The 25,627-nt window shown below is 38.3% G+C and overlaps 1 protein-coding gene across 1 annotated transcript; it reads left to right on the plus strand.

The window, feature by feature from the left end:
* The first annotated feature begins 5,556 nt into the window (after positions 1-5,556).
* Positions 5,557-25,061, plus strand: LOC132144986 (NLR family CARD domain-containing protein 3-like). Its single transcript, XM_059555630.1, has 8 exons — positions 5,557-5,604; positions 11,881-11,985; positions 14,680-14,808; positions 16,653-18,416; positions 18,692-18,865; positions 23,058-23,231; positions 24,241-24,414; positions 24,929-25,061. Exons 2-8 carry the CDS (start codon positions 11,918-11,920, stop codon positions 24,933-24,935), a joined length of 2,490 nt encoding a protein of 829 aa, XP_059411613.1. The 5' UTR covers positions 5,557-5,604; positions 11,881-11,917; the 3' UTR covers positions 24,936-25,061.
* Positions 25,062-25,627: the final 566 nt, after the last annotated feature.

Below are 25,627 nucleotides of genomic sequence, written 5' to 3' on the forward strand. Positions count from 1 at the left end.
TAATCCATCACATTTAAATGAATAAAGTTTAGTTATCTGCTTTTTACAATGCATTCTCAATCAGTAGAACAAAGTTCTAGAATGCTGTGTTTGATTGGTTCTAGTGTGAGAGGATCCAGGGTTTAGCCCAGAGACATTAATTTATGTATCGGAATACAAGGTATACACTTAAAAAAATAGTCTGAAAAGTATACAGACAAGTGTTTGATCAAATATGATTTTAAATACACAGGTTCATGCTTTATAACATCAGGAAAATTAGACCCTTACAATCAGATTACGCCGTTCAGCCATAGATACACCACGTCCTGATCTGAATCAAATAATTTGGTATCCGCGATCCAATTGGAGCTCTTCGAAACAGTGAATCATTTTGCAACGCAATGGTTTAACTGATATTCGGAGTTTCAAAGGGCTTGTTGTGTTTTTACTCACTTTCTGTATATAATTTGTTGTTTGAATAAAAGTGGACATTAAATCATTACAATTAATAGGCCTAACGTAGGCCTTATTTTTTTTTATTAAACTGAGATCACACTAAATACAGTTTCCGTTGTATTAAAAGCATTTCATAAATAATTTCAAAAGCATCCTCCCCTATGGTTTTATCACAAATCGTACCGTACCCTGTGTAGGCCTATATCTAAGCGTTTCTGACGGTGGGGATATGTCTCTCCATCTTGTAGTTGTCGAGACAGTCGAGCATTACTTTTTAATCTTGACATTGTGTGTTAATGGCGTTGCGGAGGCATCTGAATGTTTCCGGAATGAGTGCTGTTCTCATCATTGGCATAAAAAGTTCTCTTCTGCACAGCGCGTGCGATTCGTTCAAGAGCTGCATCACTCGGTGGCCAGATTAAACAAGACGTGCAAACAAATGTATCTGCTGATTCTGGGCAATAATTTTGTTTTAAAAAAGAACGGAAATAGATTATTTTAACCACTGACCTACAAAGAGTCCCTGGGCCAACAGACATGAATTAAGTTACAATTAAACCAGTTACAACTTATAAAACAGACCACTATAATTGCTCAATCAAATAAGTATTTTTAATTCCTTTTTATTATATTTTATTTTTTTTATTTTTTGCTAAAATAAAATAATTTTGTAAATGCGCTGGTCAAGGACTGTGCCATTGAAACGCTCGAACAAGATCTGGGGTGCGTTTCCTATACAACGACATAACTCGCTGATTAACCACCATAGTACGATGCATCGTTATGTAAACGAACAACCTAGTCACGACTGTTTCCCGAAACCATGGTACCTGTGTCGCAGATCCATGGTTCAAACTACGTTGGTTTGAGCATAGACAGTAAAAGAAATGGACACAGCGACCCCATTGGAACTCAATTGATACAAGTGAAGCCCATTTTTAGCGTTTTTTAGCACTTCCGTTTCTGACGCGCAGACTCAAACTAAGCTTGATGACGTCAGCAACCTGTCTGACAGATGTAAATCTTCTAGTAGCTGTGCGTGAAAACTTCCATCGTTAATCTTGCAGAGATGGCGAGCTTGAGCAGGGAGTTCTTTGGCGTGAGTGAGAAGGAGTAAGTATTCTGATTAATTCTAATAATTTTATTAGAATTTACTAATTTATTCACACAAAAACACATTTGTAGAGAGTATTCTATATTCTAATTCTGTAAAAACAACAAAATCACTCACTTATTTATACTTTTTTTTTTTTACTTTATTTAGGTACATTCATTTAAAATTAAAGGAGCATTTCACCCGTGGGAACATTGATCTTCATTGAAAGTGGGTCATGTAGTCGAAATCTATTAAAACTTTCGAATTTGGTGCCTTTTTGACCGAGTTATTACAGAAAGTAACTTTAGGGCTCATTTGTATGGAAAACCACAACTCCCACAATGCAGCACATTTGCACAGCTCCACAAGCCACTCCCACTAATCCAGAACACCAGTGTTAGGCTGTTAGGCGATATTGTCTACAAGACATTGAGGACACAGTTAGCGATGTATGGTATTTACGTGCCACAGTAGTAAACAATGCCACAGTAAGCTTTTTGTGCATTAAAAAAGGTACTGCACAAACAGTTTACAGTTGACGTTACGTAACTTATTAACCGGGAATCATTTCGTGATAATAATGCTTGAAGAAATTGTGTACATTTCACGAAATGAATAATAAATAAAATTGAAACACTTATTTTACAGTTAGACGTCCATTTGTCCCTGCAGGCTTCGGCTGGCGTTTCCAGTTTACCTTCGGAATTCTGAAATATGTCTCCAGGACGCCTCTGTCCATATGCGGGGCGAAACTAGGATGGTTCACAACGCAAACATCCGTGTCCTTGTCTGCCTCAGACATTTCTTCGAGGAGAAATTGGCATCTTTCAAATTCTTGCAGCAGACGGACTCGAGCTCTGTGTCCGTAGGCGCACAACGAGAGCACAGCCACCACCAGTCCGCACCAGCTCGAGCATGCCCGGGCTCCTCGGACGCGACAGGCAGGTCTCTGGCCTCGGCTGCAGCCACCGCCTCCTGTTCCTCCATCAGCCTCAGCTGCTCTGCGCTATATTGTGGCTCGTATAGATAGCCACGAACATCTGTTTCGAGCAACATACTTTGAAAATCCTCTTCTTCCATATCATGAGTTGTTCCTCCAGCCATTCTCGTAAATCTGACTCCATAAGCGCTCGTTAGCTTAGCTACATAGCTTCCAAACAAGATGGCGGATTTTCATTTTTCGTTTCTGTAAGTTTAGTCCCACCCACTGATCTGTAATAGGCCTGTAGGGTGAGTGGGCCCCATCCCCTGGAATAATAATAAGCTAGTGTCTGTAGTCTCTACACTTTTCAATGAATTTTGACTTCCTGCTTATTATGACGCAAAATGACGATTTTTACGTCATAATAAGCAGGAAGTAAAACACTTAAATCCTTATTTCTCCCATCTCAGGGAAAAACAAAGGAAAAATCCATGATCATTATAATATATGACTGGGTTTCTAACAATACAAAGCTAAATGCAAATGGGTGAAGTGATCCTTTAAGAATTACTTTACTATAAGAATACTGTAATTTGAGTGTTAACATTTTATATAAGTGAAAATCTCTAACACACTGTTTTACCAATATTGTTATATGAGACGTGTATTTTGGAATGTTTTTACAAAGATAACTCACTTTCGTTTCGCACAAACGAAAACAATGACTGCGTTCTAATCGGCAAGATTAATGCTTTCAGAGGGCACTTCGAAGGGAGAATAATCGCGAGGGCCACGCTGCTATATAGTTTCAAACTGAATTTGTAATAATGATAAAAAAGGCGAATTGTGTAATAAACTTAAACCACAACTTTAAGTCTTTTAAATCACTCAAAGTGGATGGTGAAATCTTCTAAAGGCATAGGGTCGATAACTCTGAATAGAACACAGCCCAGGTGCTGCGCAATCAATGACGTCGACACAGCAAACTAACGACGAACTGTGTTTCTAAACCGTAGGTGGAGAGCTGTCGTTCCAACGACACAAGTTTGCGAATGTTCGTTTGAACTATGGTTTCGGGAAACACCGAATCGTTGAACTACGTTGGTAACGACGGAACTTGCGACCATAGTTGGCTAACGATGCTTTTGGGAAACGCACCCCTGAGCGTCTTTTTAGGCTGGCCTCTGCCAGTCGGTTGAGATCGCCAGGGGCCCCCCTCACCCATGGGTCCCTATAATCTTCACCACCTTTCACCAAACTAGCGATGGCCCTTCTTATGATGGATGGTAAATTGTACATTTTGAACTATGGTGACAGTGGACAGGGTCTGAAATTGTTCATCTTATATATCCAAAAGAGAAGCAGCTGTGTTTTGTTGAATGAATTAACACATATTGCTAGTAAGGGGTTTGAACTGCACTTCTAAGCCTAAATTTAGTTACTTTCTACTAGTTTAGAGCTATCCTGTTGATTTATTTGATACTTTTTAGCCTTTGGGCTGTTAATGAAGGAGGTGAACTCAGCAGTGAAGCAGTCAGTGAGGTAGTACTTAATTAACAAGCAGTACTGAAGCAGCAGCAGAAGACTTACTCACGTCTTCATTAGTCCACCGAGCAAAGACACACAGACAGTCAGATGCAAGTGCTGATGGTATGTACTTTTGGCACTCCTTCACCACAGTCTGTCACTCTCTCTTTCACCTTAATCTACTGGATCTTTTTGCTGCCTTTGACACTGTAAACCACCAGGTCCTCTTATATAGGACATCAAAGGAACGGTACATTCTTTTTGCTGTATAACAGCATTCCCATGTGTCATCAGCTACTGCTGCTCTGAGCTTCTCTGATTTTGATAGTGATGTGATTTAATTTTGTTCAGAGACTTACCAAGCCAAATTAAGAGTTTATGTTTATAGAAAACACATGAACATAAAACAAGATGGCTGACAGAAACTGTTTACTGATTTTTTTCCCCTTACAATATGCTGCTGTATGTATGTGAATTAATAGTGAAATAATAATAATGAGAAAACAGCAAATAACTAATTTTCCTTAATAGCTCACATCATCAAGAGTAAATCCATGTATATACAGTAAATTAAAATATCTGCTGGACAGTGGTTATCAGCATTTTTGACTTGAATGTCTCCATTGTCCAACACTATTCAAATGTACCCCATACTGATCTAAGGCTGAAATACATGACTTTTAAAATCTCAACAGATTTAAAAAACGCTAAGCACCATACACTTACTGACTTTGCAAATAGTTACAGAGGAAAAACTTTAAAAATCCAGTATATATCTAACATTAGATATCCATTTGCTAACATTCGGTCATAAAATCTTTAAATGTCTACTGATCTAGTAATCAACCTGTTTATGGACTGAACTGGGTGTGTTGGATTTTTCACTTCAAACAGGATTAGCAACTTTTGCTGTAAGAGGTTAAATCATTTTCAGAGTTTTACCGCATGCCATTTTATACCAGGACATACAAGTTTCTTTAAATCAGAAGAAACGTACATCAAAGTGTTAAATGGTAACATTGGTAGTATCTAGTTGCCTCTATATGGGAATTTAGGTAGTGAGAAACACATGATGAGAACAATAACATGTTGGGAGCCTGTGGTAAACTACAGTAACATTGAAGGTGAGTGAGCATCAGGTGAGCTGCATTCAAGTTACTTCCTCGTTAACATGAGAAACTCATTTAATTAAAGATAAAATAATAAACATTATTTAAAGTAGCATGGATTTCTTGATCTTTTCACATAAACTCTGTGTTTTTATTGTACATATAGGTCTATGCTTAAGTTACAGTTTAGTTTTTTCTCTCTCTCTACATATTTAGTTAAAAAATACTGAGAAAATATCTTCTAAAAACACTCAACCCCATTTTACATTTCTTTTTAAGCATTTGAATAAACATTTACATAAAAGGTAAAGAAATAGGAATCATTTAGAATTTTATTAAACCAGAAACACTGAGAAAATGGTATTGTAATTGAAAAATGTTTGAATTAACATCTGAATGAATTAAATTAGCGTCTGAATGAATGTTTCTATATCATTATACTTGCGCAGCTCCATGAAAATCATGGAGGACCAGGAAACATTCAGTAATGGAGATATTTCTCCAGGATACAGGTATGTCAAAGTTAATGTGGTCATGTGAGTGCTTGTCTTTATCATATTCTGATGCTGAGATATAATTAGGACCTTGAGTGTTTAAACTACAAGAGCCCAGATCTATGTCAATAAATAGATAGATGGGTGGGTGGCATCATACCATTTAAAGTGTTTCAGAAATGAAGTGTTTTTGAACATTTGTGGGGTTTTTTATTTTTATTTTTTACAAAAAACACTTTCTATATCCAACAGGAAAAACATTCAGTAAGCTCATTCTTTTAGAGGCCTAAACACAAAAAGACAAAAAAATAAAAAAAATAAAAAACCTGCAGAATTTAGCTCCAGCCCTAATTAAACATGCCTGAATCAGATAATCAAGGTATTACTAGATATATTATGCTGCGTTTCCACTGAAATTTCCCGGAACATTTGTACCAGGAACTTTTTTTCCCCCCAGACCTGTTTCTTTCTGCGTATCCACAGTCTAAAGTACCAGGAAGATTATGCAAATAATCTATAGGGGAAGTCGTGGCCTAATGGTTAGAGAGTCGGACTCCCAATCGAAAGGTTGTGAGTTCGAGTCCCGGGCCGGCAGGAATTGTGGGTGTGGGGAGTGCATGTACAGTTCTCTCTCCACCTTCAATACCACGACTTAGGTGCCCTTGAGCAAGGCATTGAACCCCCAACTGCTCCCCGGGCGCCGCAGCATAAATGGCTGCCCACTGCTCCGGGTGTGTGCTCACAGTGTGTGTGTGTGTGTTCACCGCTCTGTGTGTGTGCACTTCGGATGGGTTAAACGCAGAGCACAAATTCCGAGTATGGGTCACCATACTTGGCTGAATGTCACTTCACTCACTCACTTCACTCACTCACTCACACTCATAACCACTGCCTCCTTTCGTTTTCATGTGTATATAGTATTTTAAATGAATGTACCTAAATAAAGTTAAAATGTATAGATAAGTGAGTGATTTTGTTGTTTTTACAGAATTAGAATGTAGAATACTCTCTACAAATGTGTTTGTGTGTGAATACATGTATATACAGGTCCTTCTCAAAAAATTAGCATATTGTGATAAAGTTCATTATTTTCCATAATGTAATGATAAAAATTAAACTTTCATATATTTTAGATTCATTGCACACCAACTGAAATATTTCAGGTCTTTTATTGTTTTAATACTGATGATTTTGGCATACAGCTCTTGAAAACCCAAAATTCCTATCTCAAAAAATTAGCATATTTCATCCGACCAATAAAAGAAAAGTGTTTTTAATACAAAAAAGTCAACCTTTAAATAATTATGTTCAGTTATGCACTCAATACTTGGCCGGGAATCCTTTTGCAGAAATGACTGCTTCAATGCGGCGTGGCATGGAGGCAATCAGCCTGTGGCACTGCTGAGGTGTTATGGAGGCCCAGGATGCTTCGATAGCTGCCTTAAGCTCATCCAGAGTGTTGGGTCTTGCGTCTCTCAACTTTCTCTTCACAATATCCCACAGATTCTCTATGGGGTTCAGGTCAGGAGAGTTGGCAGGCCAATTGAGCACAGTAATACCATGGTCAGTAAACCATTTACCAGTGGTTTTGGCACTGTGAGCAGGTGCCAGGTCGTGCTGAAAAACGAAATCTTCATCTCCATAAAGCTTTTCAGCAGATGGAAGCATGAAGTGCTCCAAAATCTCCTGATAGCTAGCTGCATTGACCCTGCCCTTGATAAAACACAGTGGACCAACACCAGCAGCTGACATGGCACCCCAGACCATCACTGACTGTGGGTACTTGACACTGGACTTCAGGTATTTTGGCATTTCCTTCTCCCCAGTTTTCCTCCAGACTCTGGCACCTTGATTTCCGAATGACATGCAAAATTTGTCCAAAAGTCCAGTGCTGCTTCTCTGTAGCCCAGGTCAGGCGCTTCTGCCGCTGTTTCTGGTTCAAAAGTGGCTTGACCTGGGGAATGCGGCACCTGTAGCCCATTTCCTGCACACGCTGTGCACGGTGGCTCTGGATGTTTCTACCCCAGACTCAGTCCACTGCTTCCGCAGGTCCCCCAAGGTCTGGAATCGGTCCTTCTCCACAATCTTCCTCAGGGTCCGGTCACCTCTTCTCGTTGTGCAGCGTTTTTTGCCACACTTTTTCCTTCCCACAGACTTCCCACTGAGGTGCCTTGATACAGCACTCTGGGAACAGCCTATTCGTTCAGAAATTTCATTCTGTGTCTTACCCTCTTGCTTGAGGGTGTCAATGATGGCCTTCTGGTCAGCAGTCTTACCCATGATTGCGGTTTTGAGTAATGAACCAGGCTGGGAGTTTTTAAAAGCCTCAGGAATCTTTTGCAGGTGTTTAGAGTTAATTAGTTGATTCAGATGATTAGGTTAATAGCTTGTTTAGAGAACCTTTTCATGATATGCTAATTTTTTGAGATAGAAATTTTGGATTTTCAAGAGCTGTATGCCAAAATCATCAGTATTAAAACAATAAAAGACCTGAAATATTTCAGTTGGTGTGCAATGAATCTAAAATATATGAAAGTTTAATTTTTATCATTACATTATGGAAAATAATGAACTTTATCACAATATGCTAATTTTTTTAGAAGGGCCTGTATATAATATATGTATATATATATATATATAGAGAGAGAGAGAGAGAGAGAGAGAGAGAGAGAGAGAGAGAGAGAGAGAGAAAGAAAGAGAGACAGTATACACTGTCTACAAACAAATGGTTTAAACTGCAGAGGTGGATGCTGCACAGGTGACAGGACGTATGGGCGAAGAGGACATGTCTCCAGCAGCCAGCTATCACCAAAGCCATGCACCCTCTTCAGCCACCTGCAAACTGCAGAAGTGGCCCACACAAAAGAGTCATGTGTGCTTCCATCACCCACCGATCAGGCCATCACCCACCACCTCCATAAATTTCCAACAGCATTATAATGCAGTGTAGCTAACAACTGAATTTAAAGAAAAGAAAAGAACTGCAATTTCAAGCTATGAAAATTGGGGTTTTCGTGTCATTTTCATTTACACGTCAGAATGGCAATAAGACATAAGGAAAGATTGAGCAAAATAAGAAATCCACAACAGTACATTACAGTTTTTCAAAACCCATCTTTATTCAATTGTGGTTAAGTAGCCTATCAATATTACATAAGAAATAGTATTTATCTGAAATTGTGAAATTATTGACATTGGGATCAGAAAAGAGCACATTTTTAACTCTGTGTGTGCATATAATGTATTGCAGAACAAATGAATGATTCGTTATTACTCGACTCCTACGTAACGTCATTTCAAAAGTGTAAGTCGAGTCGAATAAAAGAGAAAATAAAACCAAATTACTGTAGGTGGCGGTATGTGCTGATCGCTCCAGTCGGCCAGTAGATCAAAGAAGAAGAAGAACGACGGCTCAAACCAACGTAGTTTGAATGATGGATCTGCGACACAGGTACCATGGTTTCGGGAAACAGTCGTGACTAGGTCGTTCGTTTTCATAACGATGCATCGTACTATGGTGGTTAATCTGCGAGCTACGTCGTTGTACGGGAAACGCACCACAGAATAGTGATTGAACTCAGCCAATGCTGCATGAACTCAACCAATCAGGGGTGGCTGAAGAGGGTGCATGGCTTTGGTGATAGCTGGCTGCTGGAGACATGTCCTCTTCGCCCATACGTCCTGACACATGTGCAGCATCCAGCCACCACAGCAGTTTAGACCATTGGTTTAATCTGACATAATTTCTGTTAAATATTTGGTTTCTTTGCCGATATGCATTAAATGAACACTTAAAAACATTTAAAAAAAACTTTTGCAAACAGTGTATATGGTCTCTCTCTCTCTCACTCTCTCTCTCTCTCTCTCTCTCTCTATATATATATATATATATATATGTATGTATTCACACACAAACACATTTGTAGAGAGTATTCTATATTCTAATTCTGTAAAAATAACAAAATCACTCACTTATTTATACATTTTTGTTACTTTATTTAGGTACATTCATTTAAAATTAATTTACTATAAAAATACTGTAATTTGAGTGTTAACATTTTATATAAGGGAAAACCTCTAACACTGTTTTACCAATATTGTTACATGAGACATATTTATTTGGAATGTTTTTACAAAGATAACTCACTTGACAAACTCATCGTTTCTTCGCACAAACGAAACAATGACTGCGCTCTAATCGGCAAGATTAATGCTTTCAGAGGGCACTTCGAAGGGAGAATAATCGCGAGGGCCACGCTGCTATATAGTTTCAAACTGAATTTGGAATAGGAATAGGGCATAGGGTCGATAACTCTGAATAGAACACAGCCCAGGTGCGGCGCAATCAATGACGTCGACACAGCAAACTAACGACGAACTATGTAACCGTAGATGGAGAGCTGTCGTTCCAACGACACACGTTTGCGATGCAGTTTGCGAATGTTCGTTTGAACTATGGTTTCGGGAAACACTGAATCGTTGAACTACGTTGGTAACGACGGAACTTGCGACCATAGTTGGCTAACGATGCTTTTGGGAAACGCACCCCTGGATGTTTAGCGCCCAAGTCCCACCCCCGAGAGTTTGGGAACTTTGAAAAAGTACTACCTCGCCAGCAGGGACTTTCTGAGGGGCATTTTTTGTTACCCGGAACTTGGGCAGGGTTTCATATATTTTTGAAGCACCCCTGGGCCCCGCCATTGGCTCGCGGACCCCCACCTGCTGTTAGCATTCCATTGACTCCCATTCATTTTGGCATCACTTTGACAGTGAATAACTTTACCTCTGAGGCGTTTAAAGACTCCATTTGTCCATTCATTATTTCTAAAGAAACACGAAAATGTATAATAGGCTCCATTACCTTGTATCTTACGTTATGGTCCAGTAGAAGCAGTTTTTGTAAAAATAGGCTAACGATTGTGTCATAACCTGCGACTCTCTGTCGCACAGTAGAGAAATTACCGTATGGACAGGAGGAGAAGCTCGCAGACAATCTTTTACTGTCTATGAGGCAATCGGGGGAACGTGGAGGTATGAAGTCAAGGGAGAAGCCCATAGAGAGTCCATAAAAGCAACGGGACAAAATTATTCAACAACGTCTGCAAGATTCGGTGGGTGATTCAGATTTCTCTTGGCACAGCGATTAGAAGACTTACAATTGTCAGACAGGTTGCTCACGTGACATCTACATCATCAAGATCAGTTTGAGTCTGTGCAGTATGCTCGACCCCCAGGAAGTGCGTGCTTCTAACTGACTTCATTTTTTTCCTTTGAATCCAATGGGGTCGCTGTGTCCATTTCTTTTACTGTGTATGGGTTGAACTCAGCCAATGCTGTGTGAACTCAACCAATCAGGATGTTTAGCGCCCAAGTCCCGCCCCCGAGAGTTCCGGAATTTTGAATAAGTACTACCTCGCCAGCAGGGAGTTTCTGAGGGGTATTTTTTGTTACCCGGAACTTTATTTAGTTCCTGGTTCCTGTGGTGGAAACACAACGAGTACCAGGCCAAAGTCCCTAGTTCCCGGGTAAAGTTCCTGCGGTGGAAACGCAGCATTAGAAACTTCCAGGCAGATGTGTTGAGGCAAGTTGGAGCCAAACTCTGCAGGACACCAGGCCTCCAGGATCAAGTTTGGTGACCCTTGTTCTGGCCACATGAAGTGCTAAGGTGATACTGTACAAGAGATATTCTGGTCAGCTTATATGTCCAGACATGTGATGAGAAGGGTGATGTTGTTGGCATGGTGATAGAAGACACCTTGTTAGATAATGCTGTCCAAAAACATTCAGGCAGGAAAAATGTTCTATCCCGTTCTGATCTTATCTGAGTCTTACCTTGTCCTCATCCCCCTCTTCATATAATTCTTCACATCTATCTCCTGCTTTACCAATAACTTCCATTTTACTCCAAAATAGAAAAGCTCATCTGTTTCCTTTTATCTAGTTGTGCTAAAGCTCTGATTTCTTAGTGAACAAATCAAGCACTGTTTTTGTGATTTTGCTGACTTGGTTTAAGGATTTGTTACATGAGTTGTAGATTTTGGAGTTTCATTCCTGATGTTTGGCTAACAACTACTGACCCAGTCACACTGATAGTCTAGACCAGAACATTACTGACAAATTAATTAGATGCAAACAATTTATAGCACTAATAAAACACAATTATGTCACATATTGGAAACCTTACAAATAAAAAAAAGTGTAGAAATCATTAGTAAAAACTCAACTAATTGAATTGTCTCTGTTCTGTTATCTCTTTTCTTTTCTGTTGTCTCTATATTGAAAATAATTTCACAGGCATAAATCAGACTCATCGGAGTCCACCTGTGTATACATGAAGAGTGAAATGTCTATGGATGGGCCATTAGAATTTAAGGGAAGACACAAATCAACTGATCTGAGGTTCGGCATTTTTCTTTAGACAGTCAGGGAGTACACTGATACACAAAAATATGCATGCTTGGCATAATTTGGCACATATCCACTTATCAAAATTCAGAAATGCGAAAATTATGGAAGCATTTAAAACTGCTACTATTATAAAGCACAGAAATAGCAAGTCGGTCCTTCAGTCCTGATTTGGGCGGACTGGGGCTAAAAAATGGCCCTGGACTTTCCTGCACAGAGTGGAACAACACACCACCATAAAACCAGCAGTTCATTATGCACAGAGACATTTTAACACCACTTACTAACATAAAAATATAACAATAAAGAAATAAAATGCTATCTATTTTTTCAATGAATGACTAGCATACGTCTTTACATTATAATTGGTATCTGGTTCCTGGTGTATATGACAAATAGTAAATAATTTAGAAGAATTTTTACACATCTCTTTTAGAGGGACAGTTTAATATTACTAAATTTAAATGACTACCATAATATCAGTCCATATGACAATGCTTTGCTCTAGAAGTCTTGGAATGTAGTGCAGAATCTGGACTGTTTTTATAGTGCCTTTCTATTGGTCCTTCAGAAATAATTATAATATACTGATTTGCTGCTCTATAAACATTTCTGATAAGTTGAAAACAGTTGTGCTGGTTCATGTCTTCATGGAAAATATGATACATTACCATTCAAATTTAGGATTGTAATAATAATAATAATAATAATAATAATACGTGTTTATTTATATAGCGCCTTTCAAACACACAAGGACACTTTACATAAGGTAAAAAACAGACAGTATACAACATGTAAACAGCAATGTACAATATAAGTAAAGCATAGAACAGAAATTTAAGGCAGGGGATTAATTAAGAAACATTGTAAAAAGGTGAGAGCAGTTTTAAAGGTCGGGAGTGAAGAGATCAGAAGAGATGTTGTGGTAGTGTATTCCAGAGCTTGGCAGCAGAAATGCAGGAAGCAAGCTGCAAGCTAATTTCCAGAGCTTGATCTCAAAGTACGGGTAGGGACAAAGGGGAGAATTAATTCAGGAAGGTAAGAAGGTGCTAAACCATGACGGGCCTTGAAAACTAAAACAGGAATCTTAAACCGAATATGACTATCGATGACAGTCAATGTAAATGCTGTAAAACCAGAGTGATGTGGGCAGATTTCTTGGTAAATGTAAGAACATGAGCAGCTGAATGTTGGATAAGCTGCAAGCGATTAAGGACTTTGTTGGGTAGGCCATTAAACAGTAACAGTAATCCAGATGCTAAGTAATAAATGCATGAACAACAGTCATAGGCGAAGGTGGAAAAAAAACAGGATTTGACAAGCTGATTGATATGGGATTCAAAATGTAGATTAGAATAAAACATTATATCAAGATTGTGTATAGTGGAGGAGGGATGCACTATAACTCCGTCAGTGTTAATGGAGTAGTCAGGTTGGGAGGAGACAAGGGATCTAGGGCCAACTAAACAGAAATAATTTTTCTTTTTTCAGTATTTAACTAAGAAATTTTGTGCCATCCATACTCTGAGATCATGTATACAAGATGTAAAAGAAGAAGGGGATAAAACCGAATTGGACTGTATGGTCAAATAGATTTGCATATCACTAGCGTTACTGTGGAAATTTAGACCATGGCGCCGGATGATCTGACCCAGAGGAAACATGTAGGTAATGAATAAAAGTGGACCACGGACAGATCCTTGAGGCACTCCATGAGAAAAAGTGACAGAATGAGAATTGGATTTATCAATGGTGAACTATTGCCTCTCTGAGAGATATATACTCAGCCACTGTAAGACAAATGAGATAGCAGTAGAGAATGGCAAGCATATTAAAAGCTGTCTAAAAGTACCAGAAGGGAAACCAGAATCAGAAGCAAGGAGGAGGTCATTCGATACTCTTAGAAGGGCAGTTTCTGTATTATGGAGAGGGCGAATTCTGAACTGAAAAGATATATTAATACTTTTATTCAACAAGGTAGCATTAAATTGATTTAAGTGACAGTAAAGATTTTTATACTTCTAACAAATTATTTATATTTCAAATAAGCGCTGTTCTTTAACTTTGTATTCATCAAATAATCATGAAAAAGTTAAAGTATCACAGTTTCCACACAAATATTAAAGAGGAATTGCCATTACCAAAAAGAACCATTAGTAATAATTGAACACAAATAATAACTGATAATAATTAAGCAGCAAAACAGCATATTTGAATAAGTTTTGAAGAACCATGTGACACTGAAGACTAAAGTAATGATGCTGAAAATTCAGATTTATTTACAGAAATAGATTACATTTTAAAATATCTTTAACAGAAAACCACTATTTGTAAGTTTAATATTTCATGCTATTATTTTACTGTGTTTTTGATGACATAAATTTAGCCTTCTGTCAAAGAAAATAAATACATAAAAATGAATTATTTTGCCAGATGGCCAATCCGCCCTTGGTACTGATGTTTCACTTACATCTACTGACCCCATCATTGATGCTCTGGACTAGAACAATACTGACAAACTAAGATTTAACCAAATTATAGCATAAATAAAACACAACTACATTACATACAACAACAACAAATTAAAAATCAATGTTAAGATATGGATGGATGGATTGTGAAGTTTATCTACTTGTAATACCAACAGTGAATTCTTGTCTCTATTCTTTTGTTTCTATTCTATTAAAGACAAATCCACAGAGATAAATCCAACTCCTCAGAGTCCAGCTGTGTGTCCATGAAGGATAAAAAATATTTGGACAGTCCAGTAAGATTTAAAGGAAGAGACACATCAACTGATCTGCGGTATAATATTCTGTCTTAACCGACCAAATTCTGAAAATGTGTTTGCATTTATGCTTTTATAAATAACAATGTAAATATTAACTAGCTGTCACACCCCTTGGGTCCCTTCTTTGTACGTCGCTTATTACATCCCAGATTAAATGTCACATCCAAGATGATATCATCTCGCTAATCAGGATCTGGCTAATTTGGTTCTTCGAACGCACCTGTTGTTGATGATTAGTATGGCTGGATTGAGTTATCTGAAATAATTGCACATTCACGAAACTTGAAACCATGATCAGCAATGTAGTGATTGGCTGGTGGCAAGATAGCAACTTAATGACAACATATAATTAAAAAAGACACCTGACGAAAAACTTGACACATTTCTGGACTATAAGGAAACAGCCAAGTCAACAAAACTACATAAATGTTATAATAGATAAATGAAATGCGCACTGTTTTTATTTTTATTTTTTACATGATTCCCAATTATTTAGAATCGCGATTTATAATATTTGTACAGTCTTTATATTTTTATTTCAATTTAGTAATTAGCTATTCATTTAATTTTATATTTGGACAGATTTGTTACGTGGCAGCATTAATGAAAGTTTCTTAATGGTCAAGATCATGTTATCTGCCTCTACTGCACTCCATCAAGCCACTCCCATAATAGCAGTCATCACTCAAATTAATGCACTAGTCTACATTATCTGTATAGGATGTGTGTAAGAATCGAATACAATTATGAAGTAATAATTTTATGACAAATATTTCAGTGAGTAAAATTGGCTGTGTCTAGTAGGCTATTATGGACAGTGACATTATTATATTATCTTTAAATACATTTTTTAATGATTATTATTTTTAATTATTGTCCCTTGTTCAGTAGGATACTCTTGTAATAAAGTAGCAGTGGCAGCGGACATATTTTGAGTATCAGTTCTGGTTTAAAAGATGCGATCTAATCATGTTTATATGAAAAAAGCCTGCTCCCAAGCAGGTTTAAGCTCACAGACCTGTTGCTATGACAGCTTTGAAGAACCAAATGATCCAAAATCATGCCAATTCATCAACAATCAAATCCAGCCAACTGAGTTAGCAACGTACGTAGAACGGGCCCCTGGACTCCATCTGTGTATTTTTCCCTCTCCATATGCCTGCCCTGACCTAGTTTTTCCCATGTGTTTGATTGCTCATTAGTTCCAGGTGTGCTTCGTCATCCCCTGGTCAAGTCCTGTGTATTTACAGGTGCAACTCAATAAATTAAACTCAAATTTTGAAACTCATGTATTAAATAAATTCACTGAACACAAACTGAAGTAGTTTAAGTCTTTGGTTCTCTTAATTGTGATGATTTTGGCTCACATTTAACAAAAACCCACCAAATCTCAACAACGTAAAATATGGTGACATGCCAATCAGCTAATTAATTTAAAACACCTGCAAAGGTTTCCTGAGCCTTCAAAATGGTCTCTCAGTTTGGTTCACTAGGCTACACAATCATGGGAAGACTGCTGATCTGACAGTTGTCCAGAAGACAATCATTGACACCCTTCACAAGGAGAGGAAGCCACAAACATTAATTGCCAAAGAAGCTGACTGTTCACAGAGTGCTGTATCCAAGCATGTTGTTAAAGCAATATAATAACTAAATTATTCAGTTGGTCTGAATATCAGCACAGCTTGTGCAAACAAATCACAGCCATGCTGATATTCAGACATACAGCAATGTCACTTATATGGTGTGGTTCATTTATTTGTTTAATTAAGTTTAATTTACTTTTATATAATTTATAATAATGTTCTGTAATCTGAACATATGTAATCTGTTATTTTAATTGCAGTCATTACTCTCAACTGATCCAGAGCAATTTCAAATCAAATCTGCTGAAAAAGTTTCAGTGTCTGTATGAAGGAACAGCAGAGCAAGGAAACCCAACACTTCTGAATGAGATCTACACAGAGCTCTACATCACAGAGAGTGAAAGAAGAGAGACAAGTAATGAGCATGAGGTGAGACAGATTGAGAAACAATCCAGAAGAGAAGCAACAGAGGACACACCAATCAAATGCAATGACATCTTTAGAGCTTTACCTGGACAAGAAAAACCCATCAGAACTGTGCTGACAAAGGGAGTCGCTGGCATTGGAAAAACAGTCTCTGTGCAGAAGAACATTGTGGACTGGGCTGAAGGGAAAGAGAATCAGGACGTCCAGCTCATATTTCCACTTCCTTTCAGAGAAATCAACTTGATGAAGGAAAAAACACTCAGTCTTTCAGATCTGCTTCATGACTTTTTCCCTGAATCCAAAGAAATGGAAATATCTAGTGATGAATATAAAGTGTTGTTCATCTTTGATGGCCTGGATGAGTGTCGTCTGTCTCTGGATTTTCAGAGTGATGTGAGGTTGTGTGATGTAACTGAATCAGCCTCAGTGAATGTGCTTATAACAAACCTTATTGTGGGGAATCTGTTTCCCTCTGCTCTCATCTGGATCACCTCCAGACCAGCAGCAGCTGATCTCGTCCCCTCTGAGTGTGTCCATCGAGTGACAGAGGTACGAGGCTTCAATGATCCACAGAAGGAGGAATACTTCAGGAAGAGAGTCAGTGATCAGAGTCTGGCCGATAGGATCATCTCACACCTGAAGTCATCAAGGAGCCTCTTCATCATGTGCCACATCCCAGTGTTCTGCTGGATCTCAGCCGCTGTTCTGGAGAAGATGTTGAGTCGAGCAGAGAGTGGAGAGATTCCCAAGACTCTCACTCAGATGTACACACACTTCCTGATCCTTCAGACCAACATCAAACATGAGAAGGACTATGAGAAGACAGTCAAAGATGAAGATATGATCCTCAAACTGGGGAAACTGGCTTTCCAGCAGCTTGTGAAAGGCAACCTGATCTTCTATGAGGAAGACTTGAGAGAGTGTGGCATTGAAGAGACAGAAGCAGCAGTGTACTCAGGATTGTGCACTCAAATCTTCAGAGAGGAGTTTGGCTTGAACCAGGGGAAAGTCTTCTGCTTTGTTCATCTGAGCATCCAGGAACATCTAGCAGCTCTATATGCACATCACTCCTTTACAGACAAGAACAGAAATGTGTTTGACCAAACCAAACAAAGTGTCTTCTCTACATTTTTAAGATGGATGAGTTCATTATCCAGCCTGCATCAGAGAGCAGTAGATAAGGCATTACAGAGTAAGAATGGACATCTGGACCTTTTCTTGCGTTTTCTTCTGGGTCTCTCATTGGAGTCCAATCAGACTCTCTTACGAGAACTACTGACACAGACAGGAAGCTGCTCTTACAACAAAGAGGAAACAGTTAAGTACATCAAGCAGAAGATCAAGAGGAATCGCTCTCCAGAGAGATCCATCAATCTGTTTCACTGTCTGAATGAACTGGGTGATGATTCACTGATTCAGAAGATCCAAGATTATCTGAAATCTGGAAAAATAAAAGAAACCAAACTCTCATCTTCACAGTGGTCAGCTCTGGTTTATGTGTTGCTGACATCAGAGCAGAAGAAGGATGAGTTTAATCTGAAACAGTTTATTGGAGTCCAAAATACAGCAGATGAAGTTCTTCAGAAGCTTCTGCCTTTGGTCAAAGTATCCAGATCAGTTCAGTAAGTCACACGGACAACAATCACTACACTGATAAATAGGATCCCATTTATAATTTTAGCATACGCTTTCTTAAAACTGGCAGACACGCTTACAGAGTCTGTTTTCTCCCAATGTTCTCCACTATTTGCTGATGTGGATTTGAACACTTGTCTGCACTACTGCCCTTTATGTGTATGGTATAATATCTTTTTGAATTACAACTATAGTTCTCACATTTTTAATTTAATTTCAGTGCTGGTGTCTGTTCATTATGTATGTTCTTTATCCTCTACAGTTTGAGGGATTGTGGTGTCACAGATGAAGGTTTTATTCCTCTGGCTTCAGCTCTGAGATCAAACCCTGAACACCTGAAAGAACTGGATCTGTCTGGAAATAATCTAGGAGCATCAGGAGGGAATATGCTTTCTGATCTACTGAATGATCCTGACTGTAAACTGGAAAAACTTAAGTAAGATCATCTCTCTGAGAATTATTAACAAATATTAACAAATAGTTCATAGTTGTAGTTCTGACAAGGATGTATGATTATCTGTAGAGTTGTATTCACATATCTGGGGCCAGCAGATTGGCCAGAGAACTGAAAAATCCCCAGTATAGGTCTCATTGTTTAGAAGGGAAAAGCTGAGTCTGAGATAAAATGGCAAAAGGTGCGAGCCAAATGCAGATAAACCGTCAATGGATAGAGAAAAGTCAGCAGTATTTATACCATGGTGTTGATTAACTTGAGTACACTCCACCTGTGTTAAGTAGGCTAAGTATCTGGTGTGCTCCTCCCGAACCTTGTTAATAAAAAATAATTTACCTGAATTTACCTGAAGATGATCTAAGCCAAATTGAGTGAAAATCAGACCAACAGTCCATGGCGAGATAAAAAATATATTTTCAACAAAACTCCGCCAGACACCGCCGCCGAGCCCAAGGATCTCTGCTCAACCATCCACATGCTCTCCATGACGCAGAGGCTTAACCTCGCCTCTACCAGCGTCACTTCCAATTTTTTCCCTGGCATCCTCTTATCTTTCGGCCCCACACAAGACCTGGTTCTCCTTGCAGTCGCAGTGGCAGGCCTCCAATGAGCCTGGGCCATGCCCCAAATCTCACCACAGCAAAGCCTCATTCATTTCCTGCTTTGGCTAAACCTTTTACTGTGGCTTTTCCGGCCGCAGCGTTGTATGCAGCCAGGCCTCCAGCGCTTGTAGAAGATGCTAGTATGAAGCTGCCATGAGATGCACAGGCCTTGTTGCAAATTCATTTTAAGGTAAAGTCGCTAAAAGCCAGGTCATTTGTTGCGGAAAGTTGTTAAACAACGTTGTGACATAAAAGGATGTTGATGTCATTTTGTAACCATGCTGCAAACGGCGTAGAATACACAAAGAAATTACTCAGATTTTCCAGAGTCTTCCCAGGGTGTCTCCAGGGAACCGCAAGTTAAGAAAAGCACACTTTTTGGGTGTGGAAGAGGTTTAATCTGGTTTCCTGGTAACACCCCTTTTGGTTGGATTGACCAATGACAAGGCATAAAGTTTCAGCGGGAAAGTGTTTCTTTGTCTCAATGACACCTGATTTGCATATTTTATGAATGGCGTGATGAACTGGTTATCTGGTAACCCAAACTATGGTACAAATAGTATGATGCATTTTAGGTTCACATAGTTGAGGTATTTAGATAAGGCAAACCGAGAGGTTTAATTAGGTACCAAGAAAGATATGCAAGGAAGATAGAAACATAAATATACATTCTTATGCTTGAATATAGGCACTTAGAGGTCAACTAACACAAAGTATTGTAACTAGGCCACTACAGTAGTGAAACATACAAACAATACATGCATATACTAGATACATTTGTAACTGATTAATTATAGTCTAAATAAATAAAATGCGTGTATGTGTGTGTGTGTGTGTGTGTGTGTGTTGTGAGAATGTGAGTTGGCTAGTCAGGCAGGCCCATTTATTGGTCAAAAGTAATAAACCATTAATATGACGCCATTTAGCATTAATAATGAAATTTCTAAAAATGCTAATATCTTATTAACCGTTTTGACTGTTGTCATGTGACTGGTCTTGTTAGTTGGATTATGCAGAAAACATTTTTACCAATTATGCCATAATCAGCTGAACGTCCTGTGCATCATTTTGATTTATATTGTAATCTACTTTTTCTGCTACCTCCTTGACTGTTGGTCCAATTCATCCTTGCTCCATAGTTTTTCCTTCTTCCATTTAAACCAAAAATCTCCATCCCCATGAAAAGGCATTCGCATGTTATGAAGCAATGTCAAAAGCATGCCTAACGAACTGATGGCGATATAATTTCAACCAGTAGGTTCAGTAACGGAGCATGCTCCGACGTTACAAGCCAAAAACTCCAGTTTTGCTGACTACAAAACAACACTGCAACTTGAATTCTTGAAAATCTTCACCCTGACAGGAGAGCTCTCAGACCCTGCATAGACAGCAATGCAATTTAAATTTTCCCAGGTCCAGAAACATAGTAAGTTTTCAACTTCAGTTTTCATCACTGTGTGTATGGTAGTGGGGGGGGGTTATGTTGGGTTGCTGTCCGCTTAGGCATAGGACACACACAGGTTTTCCTCCTCACCAACGACAAAACCGCGTCTACAACAGACTCAACCGGCAAAATACAGTAGAACCCATTATAATCAGTGAAGCTGTCTACACTGGATGTGGCACAGTGCGACACGACAAAATCTGATATTAAACTGATGCCTGAAGTAGTTTAAGTCTTTGGTTCTGTTAATTGTGATGATTTCTCAACAAATTAGAATACTTCATAAGACCAATAAAATATAAAAAAAAATTTAGTGAGTTGTTGGCCTTCTGGAAAGTATGTTAATTTACTGTACATGTACTCAATACATGGTAGGGGCTTGTTTTGCTTTAATTAATGCCTCAGTTCGGCGTGGCATGGTGGTGATCAGTTTGTGGCACTGCTGAGGTGGTCTGGAAGCCCAGGTTTCTTTGACAGTGGCCTTCAGCTCATCTGCAGTTTTTGGTCTCTTGTTTCTCATTTTCCTCTTGACAATACCCCGTAGGTACTCTATAGTGTTCAGTTCTGGTGAGTTTTCTGGACAGTCAAGCACACCAACACCATGGTCATTTAACCAACTTTTGGTTCTTTTAGCAATGTGGGCAGGTGCCAAATCCTGCTGGAAAATGAAATCAGCATCTACAAAAAGCTGGTCAGCACAAGGAAGCATGAAGTGCTCCAAAATTTATTGGTCAACGGATGCAGTGACTTTGGTTTTCAAAAAACACAATGGACCAACACCAGCAGATGACATTGTACCCCAAATCATCACAGACTGTGAAAACTTAGAAAATTCCTTGACATGTCTGTGTGTGGTGGCTCTTGATGCCTTGACCCCAGCTCAGTTCATTGCTTGTGAAGTTTACTCAAATTCTTAAATCGATTTTGCTTGAATCTTCATAAGACTGCAGTTATCTCGGTTGGTGGTGCATTTTTCTTCCACACTTTTTCCTTCCACTCAACTTAATGTTAACATGCTTGGATACAGCACTCTGTGAACAGCCAGCTTATTTGGCAATGAATGTTTGTGGCTTACCCTCCTTGTGAAAGGTGTCAATGATTGTCTTCTGGACAACTGTCAGATCAGCAGTCTTCCCCATGATTGTGTAGCCTAGTGAACCAAACTGAGAGACCATTTTGAAGGCTCAAGAAAACTTTGCAGGTGTTTTAAGTTGATTAGTTGATTGGCATGTCACCATATTCTAATTTGTTGAGATTTGTTGTGAATTGGTGGGTTTTTTGTTAAATGTGAGCCAAAATCCTAACAATTAAAAGAACCAATGACTTAAACTACTTCAGTCTGTGTGCATTGAATTTATTTAATAAACAAGTTTCACAATTTCACCCCCCCCCCCCCCCCCCGCTTTACTTGTGCTGCACCCCCCACACTTTGAGAACCACTGGCTTTGGGGAAAGCATTGTGAAACTCTCTAAAATGGAAGAATTTTTTGTTTGCGTACAAACGTATCCTCGTAGCTTCGCAAAATTGAAGTTAAGCTACTGATGTCACATGGACTGTTATACCGATTTCCTTACTATGTCTCTGGTCCATGGGAGGGTCAGAGAGCTCTCCAATTTCATAAAAAAATCTTAATTTGTGTTCTGAAGATGAACGAAGATCTTATGGGTTTCAAATGAGGGTGAGTAATTAATGACAAAATGTACATTTTGGGGTGAACTAACCCTTTAAAGGGCTTTGCAATTTCAAATTTTACTTTCTCTTTGGAGTGTTACAAGCTGTTTGTAAATAGATACGATCCCTAAAGTTGCAAAGACTAAATTCTCAAACCCAAAGTAATATTCTTTATAAAAGTTAAGACTTGTACATTCCCTCCTAAAACGGCTCATTTAAACACGCCCCCACATGTCTACATCACTGTGTGGGAAGATTTGCATAATGCCACCCAAATGTTCACGCAAAGAAAGAAGGCATAACTTTTATTCTCGCTGTAGTATTGTTTCACTGGAACTGGACTGGAACTGTAAATAATGTCATGGATTGAGTCCCTCTTTCTAATTGTAAAGTTGCTGTTCATCTGAGCTGTAGATCCTGAACTGAGAGACTGAAGACTGTCATTGTTCTCTACAGGTTGAGGGACTGTGGTGTGACGTATAAAGGTTGTGCTGCTCTGACTTCAGCTCTGAGATCAAACCCCTCACACCTGACAGAACTGGATCTGTCTGGAAATAAACTAAGATCATCAACGATGAATCTGCTCTCTGATCTGCTGAAGGATCTTCATTGTAAATTGAAAATACTGTGGTAAATCATCTGAGAATTGCACACACTACACAAAGAAATATTCAAAAATGTTTATGGTAGCTCTCATAGGATCCATTTGTAGAATTTTAGCATGTCAGGAAAAGTACCAGGTGTAAAAAGGAGAGACAATGTGTATAACGAGACAGGTGAGTCTCCATATTGTTGTGAAGGTGATGATGAGCTGTTTTACAAACGCATGTTTTGTGAGTTTGCTTTTAAACATGGTTCCTCATTTCCAGGTTGAAGGAAAACGTTTTTGTTGCCGTGAGAAACTTTGCATTTGTAAAAACTTTGCATTTTTTTCTTCCCATAAGAGTGGGCGCAGCCATTTGTCAATTTTATGAGTATGGCTTACGGTCTCATCCGCATCCAGCTATTTTTAGCTGTACAAAACAGCTCGTTTTGCTGCTTGATATTGAAAATTGGTGTGTCTTACCATATTATTTGAATGTATTATCTTAATTATGAGCACACTGGTTTGTAGAGAAAACAGTGTTACCGTCTACTGCATGTTGTTATTCCTTTCATTATTTCCCTATAGTGGATAATGATCCAGAAGTCTGACCCATAGGCTTACTTTCACAGAAAGTAAGAAAAAAGGTGGATAGAGGGTGTTAAATAAATTAAATAAAGCAGATAGTGACCCCAATGCAAATTTGACTGACTGTACATTTTCACTTATTACATGACTACTTACCAAATAGATGACAAATGGACATAAAACTTATTTTATAATTGGGAAGAAATATGAGATAAATGTAGAAGTCAGTGCAAAACTTCAAGCCTTCAAACTTTCAAGCTAGGCTTTCACAAGCCAACCTAAAGTTAACTGCATTTCATCCAGCAACTATTCATTTACAAATTAAGCACTGAACATAATGCAACATGTAGAAGCGGGTCTGAACGTTAGACTGTATGTTTAACTGTGTGTTTCTGATGGTGAAGCCTCTGTTTATCTGAGCTGTAGATCCTGAACTGAGAGACTGAAGACTGTCATTGTTCTCTACAGGTTGGGTAAGTGTGGTGTCACATATGAAGGTTGTGCTGCTCTGGCTTCAGCTCTGAGATCAAACCCTTCACACCTGACAGAACTGTATCTGACTGGAAATAAACTAAGAGTCTCAGATGTGAAGCTGCTCTCTGATATGAAAGATGACCCAAATTATGGACTTCAGATTCTTCTGTGAGTAATGATGACTAAAAATGTCCATATGTTTTAATTGAAGTTGAATTTTTCTTTTATAGTTGAATGGTTCCTGGTACTATAAAAATAGTATTATTACGTTTAATTTGATTAATGTTTGAGTGTATTAATGATATTTTGAATGTTGTGATATTTTCAATATTGTCTGGTCTTGCACTGTATCACTGTTTGTGTTAAACAGGGACACTCTTTGACATAAATTTTTTAATTGACAAAGAAATACAATCTTAACGTTTTTTCTCTCCTTTTTTTAAGCCAAAACATTGTTATTTTCACACATCTGTCCATTAAATTATGTATCAGATTTTTTAAGGGTCAAAGGAATGAAGTCATCATATATGGCATTCATTTTGGATTTGACACCTAGGCCTTTTGACACTATTTATCACAGGATTATATTATTTTAATAATAAAGCAAAGTTTGTTTTAGTTCTTCTAAAGTGGATAGAGCAGTTATGCCACCCACATTTGACTGTCTGTGATTTACTTTCAGGTTTTAGATGTTCGTCTGATCTTCTCTGGATCAGCTGATGGTGAATAAAGAGACACTACAGACAGACATCATTCAACAGAATCAACAGACACAACCCATAGTGATCATCACACACGTGTTTGTGTAACTTTCCATGATCCATTTTTTTTATTTTTCATTATGGTTTACAAATTACATTTGTAGCTCTCGAAAGGAACCTATGGATATGACTTTATTAATACAGTTGTCGAATTGATTTTATAGTCTCAAGCATTCAGAAATCATGCAAAAGAAAATTAAGCAGTTTTACTATGATATACCATGGTTTATTTTTTGAAGGGTTGTGATATCCACATATTTTTTGTGAGGCTGTCATCTATATACAAAAAGGTGTCCAAAAATGAAAGATTCAGTGAATCTTTGAATTAAATGTTTGGTCAGTAGCCTAAACAAAGATTTGATTGTCCTGTAAGTGTAACAGCAGCAATTACATGGCTTTTGGCTCCGTTTGCAGGCATTTGTAATAACATGCTATGAACAGAAATTGTTTATTTTGTATTAGACTACATTGTGTCTTTTTTACAGTGTTACTAATCATTATTACCTCACTGTTTTTTATATAATGCATTTTTATGCCATTTTAAAGGCTATTAATGGCTTTGGTCTGTTTTTGTAACCAAAAAAAAAAAAAGAAGATCTTTAATACTTTTTTGTAAATTA

The sequence above is a fragment of the Carassius carassius genome, chromosome 8 (genome assembly GCF_963082965.1).
Source record: "Carassius carassius chromosome 8, fCarCar2.1, whole genome shotgun sequence".
Lineage (NCBI taxonomy): Eukaryota > Metazoa > Chordata > Actinopteri > Cypriniformes > Cyprinidae > Carassius > Carassius carassius.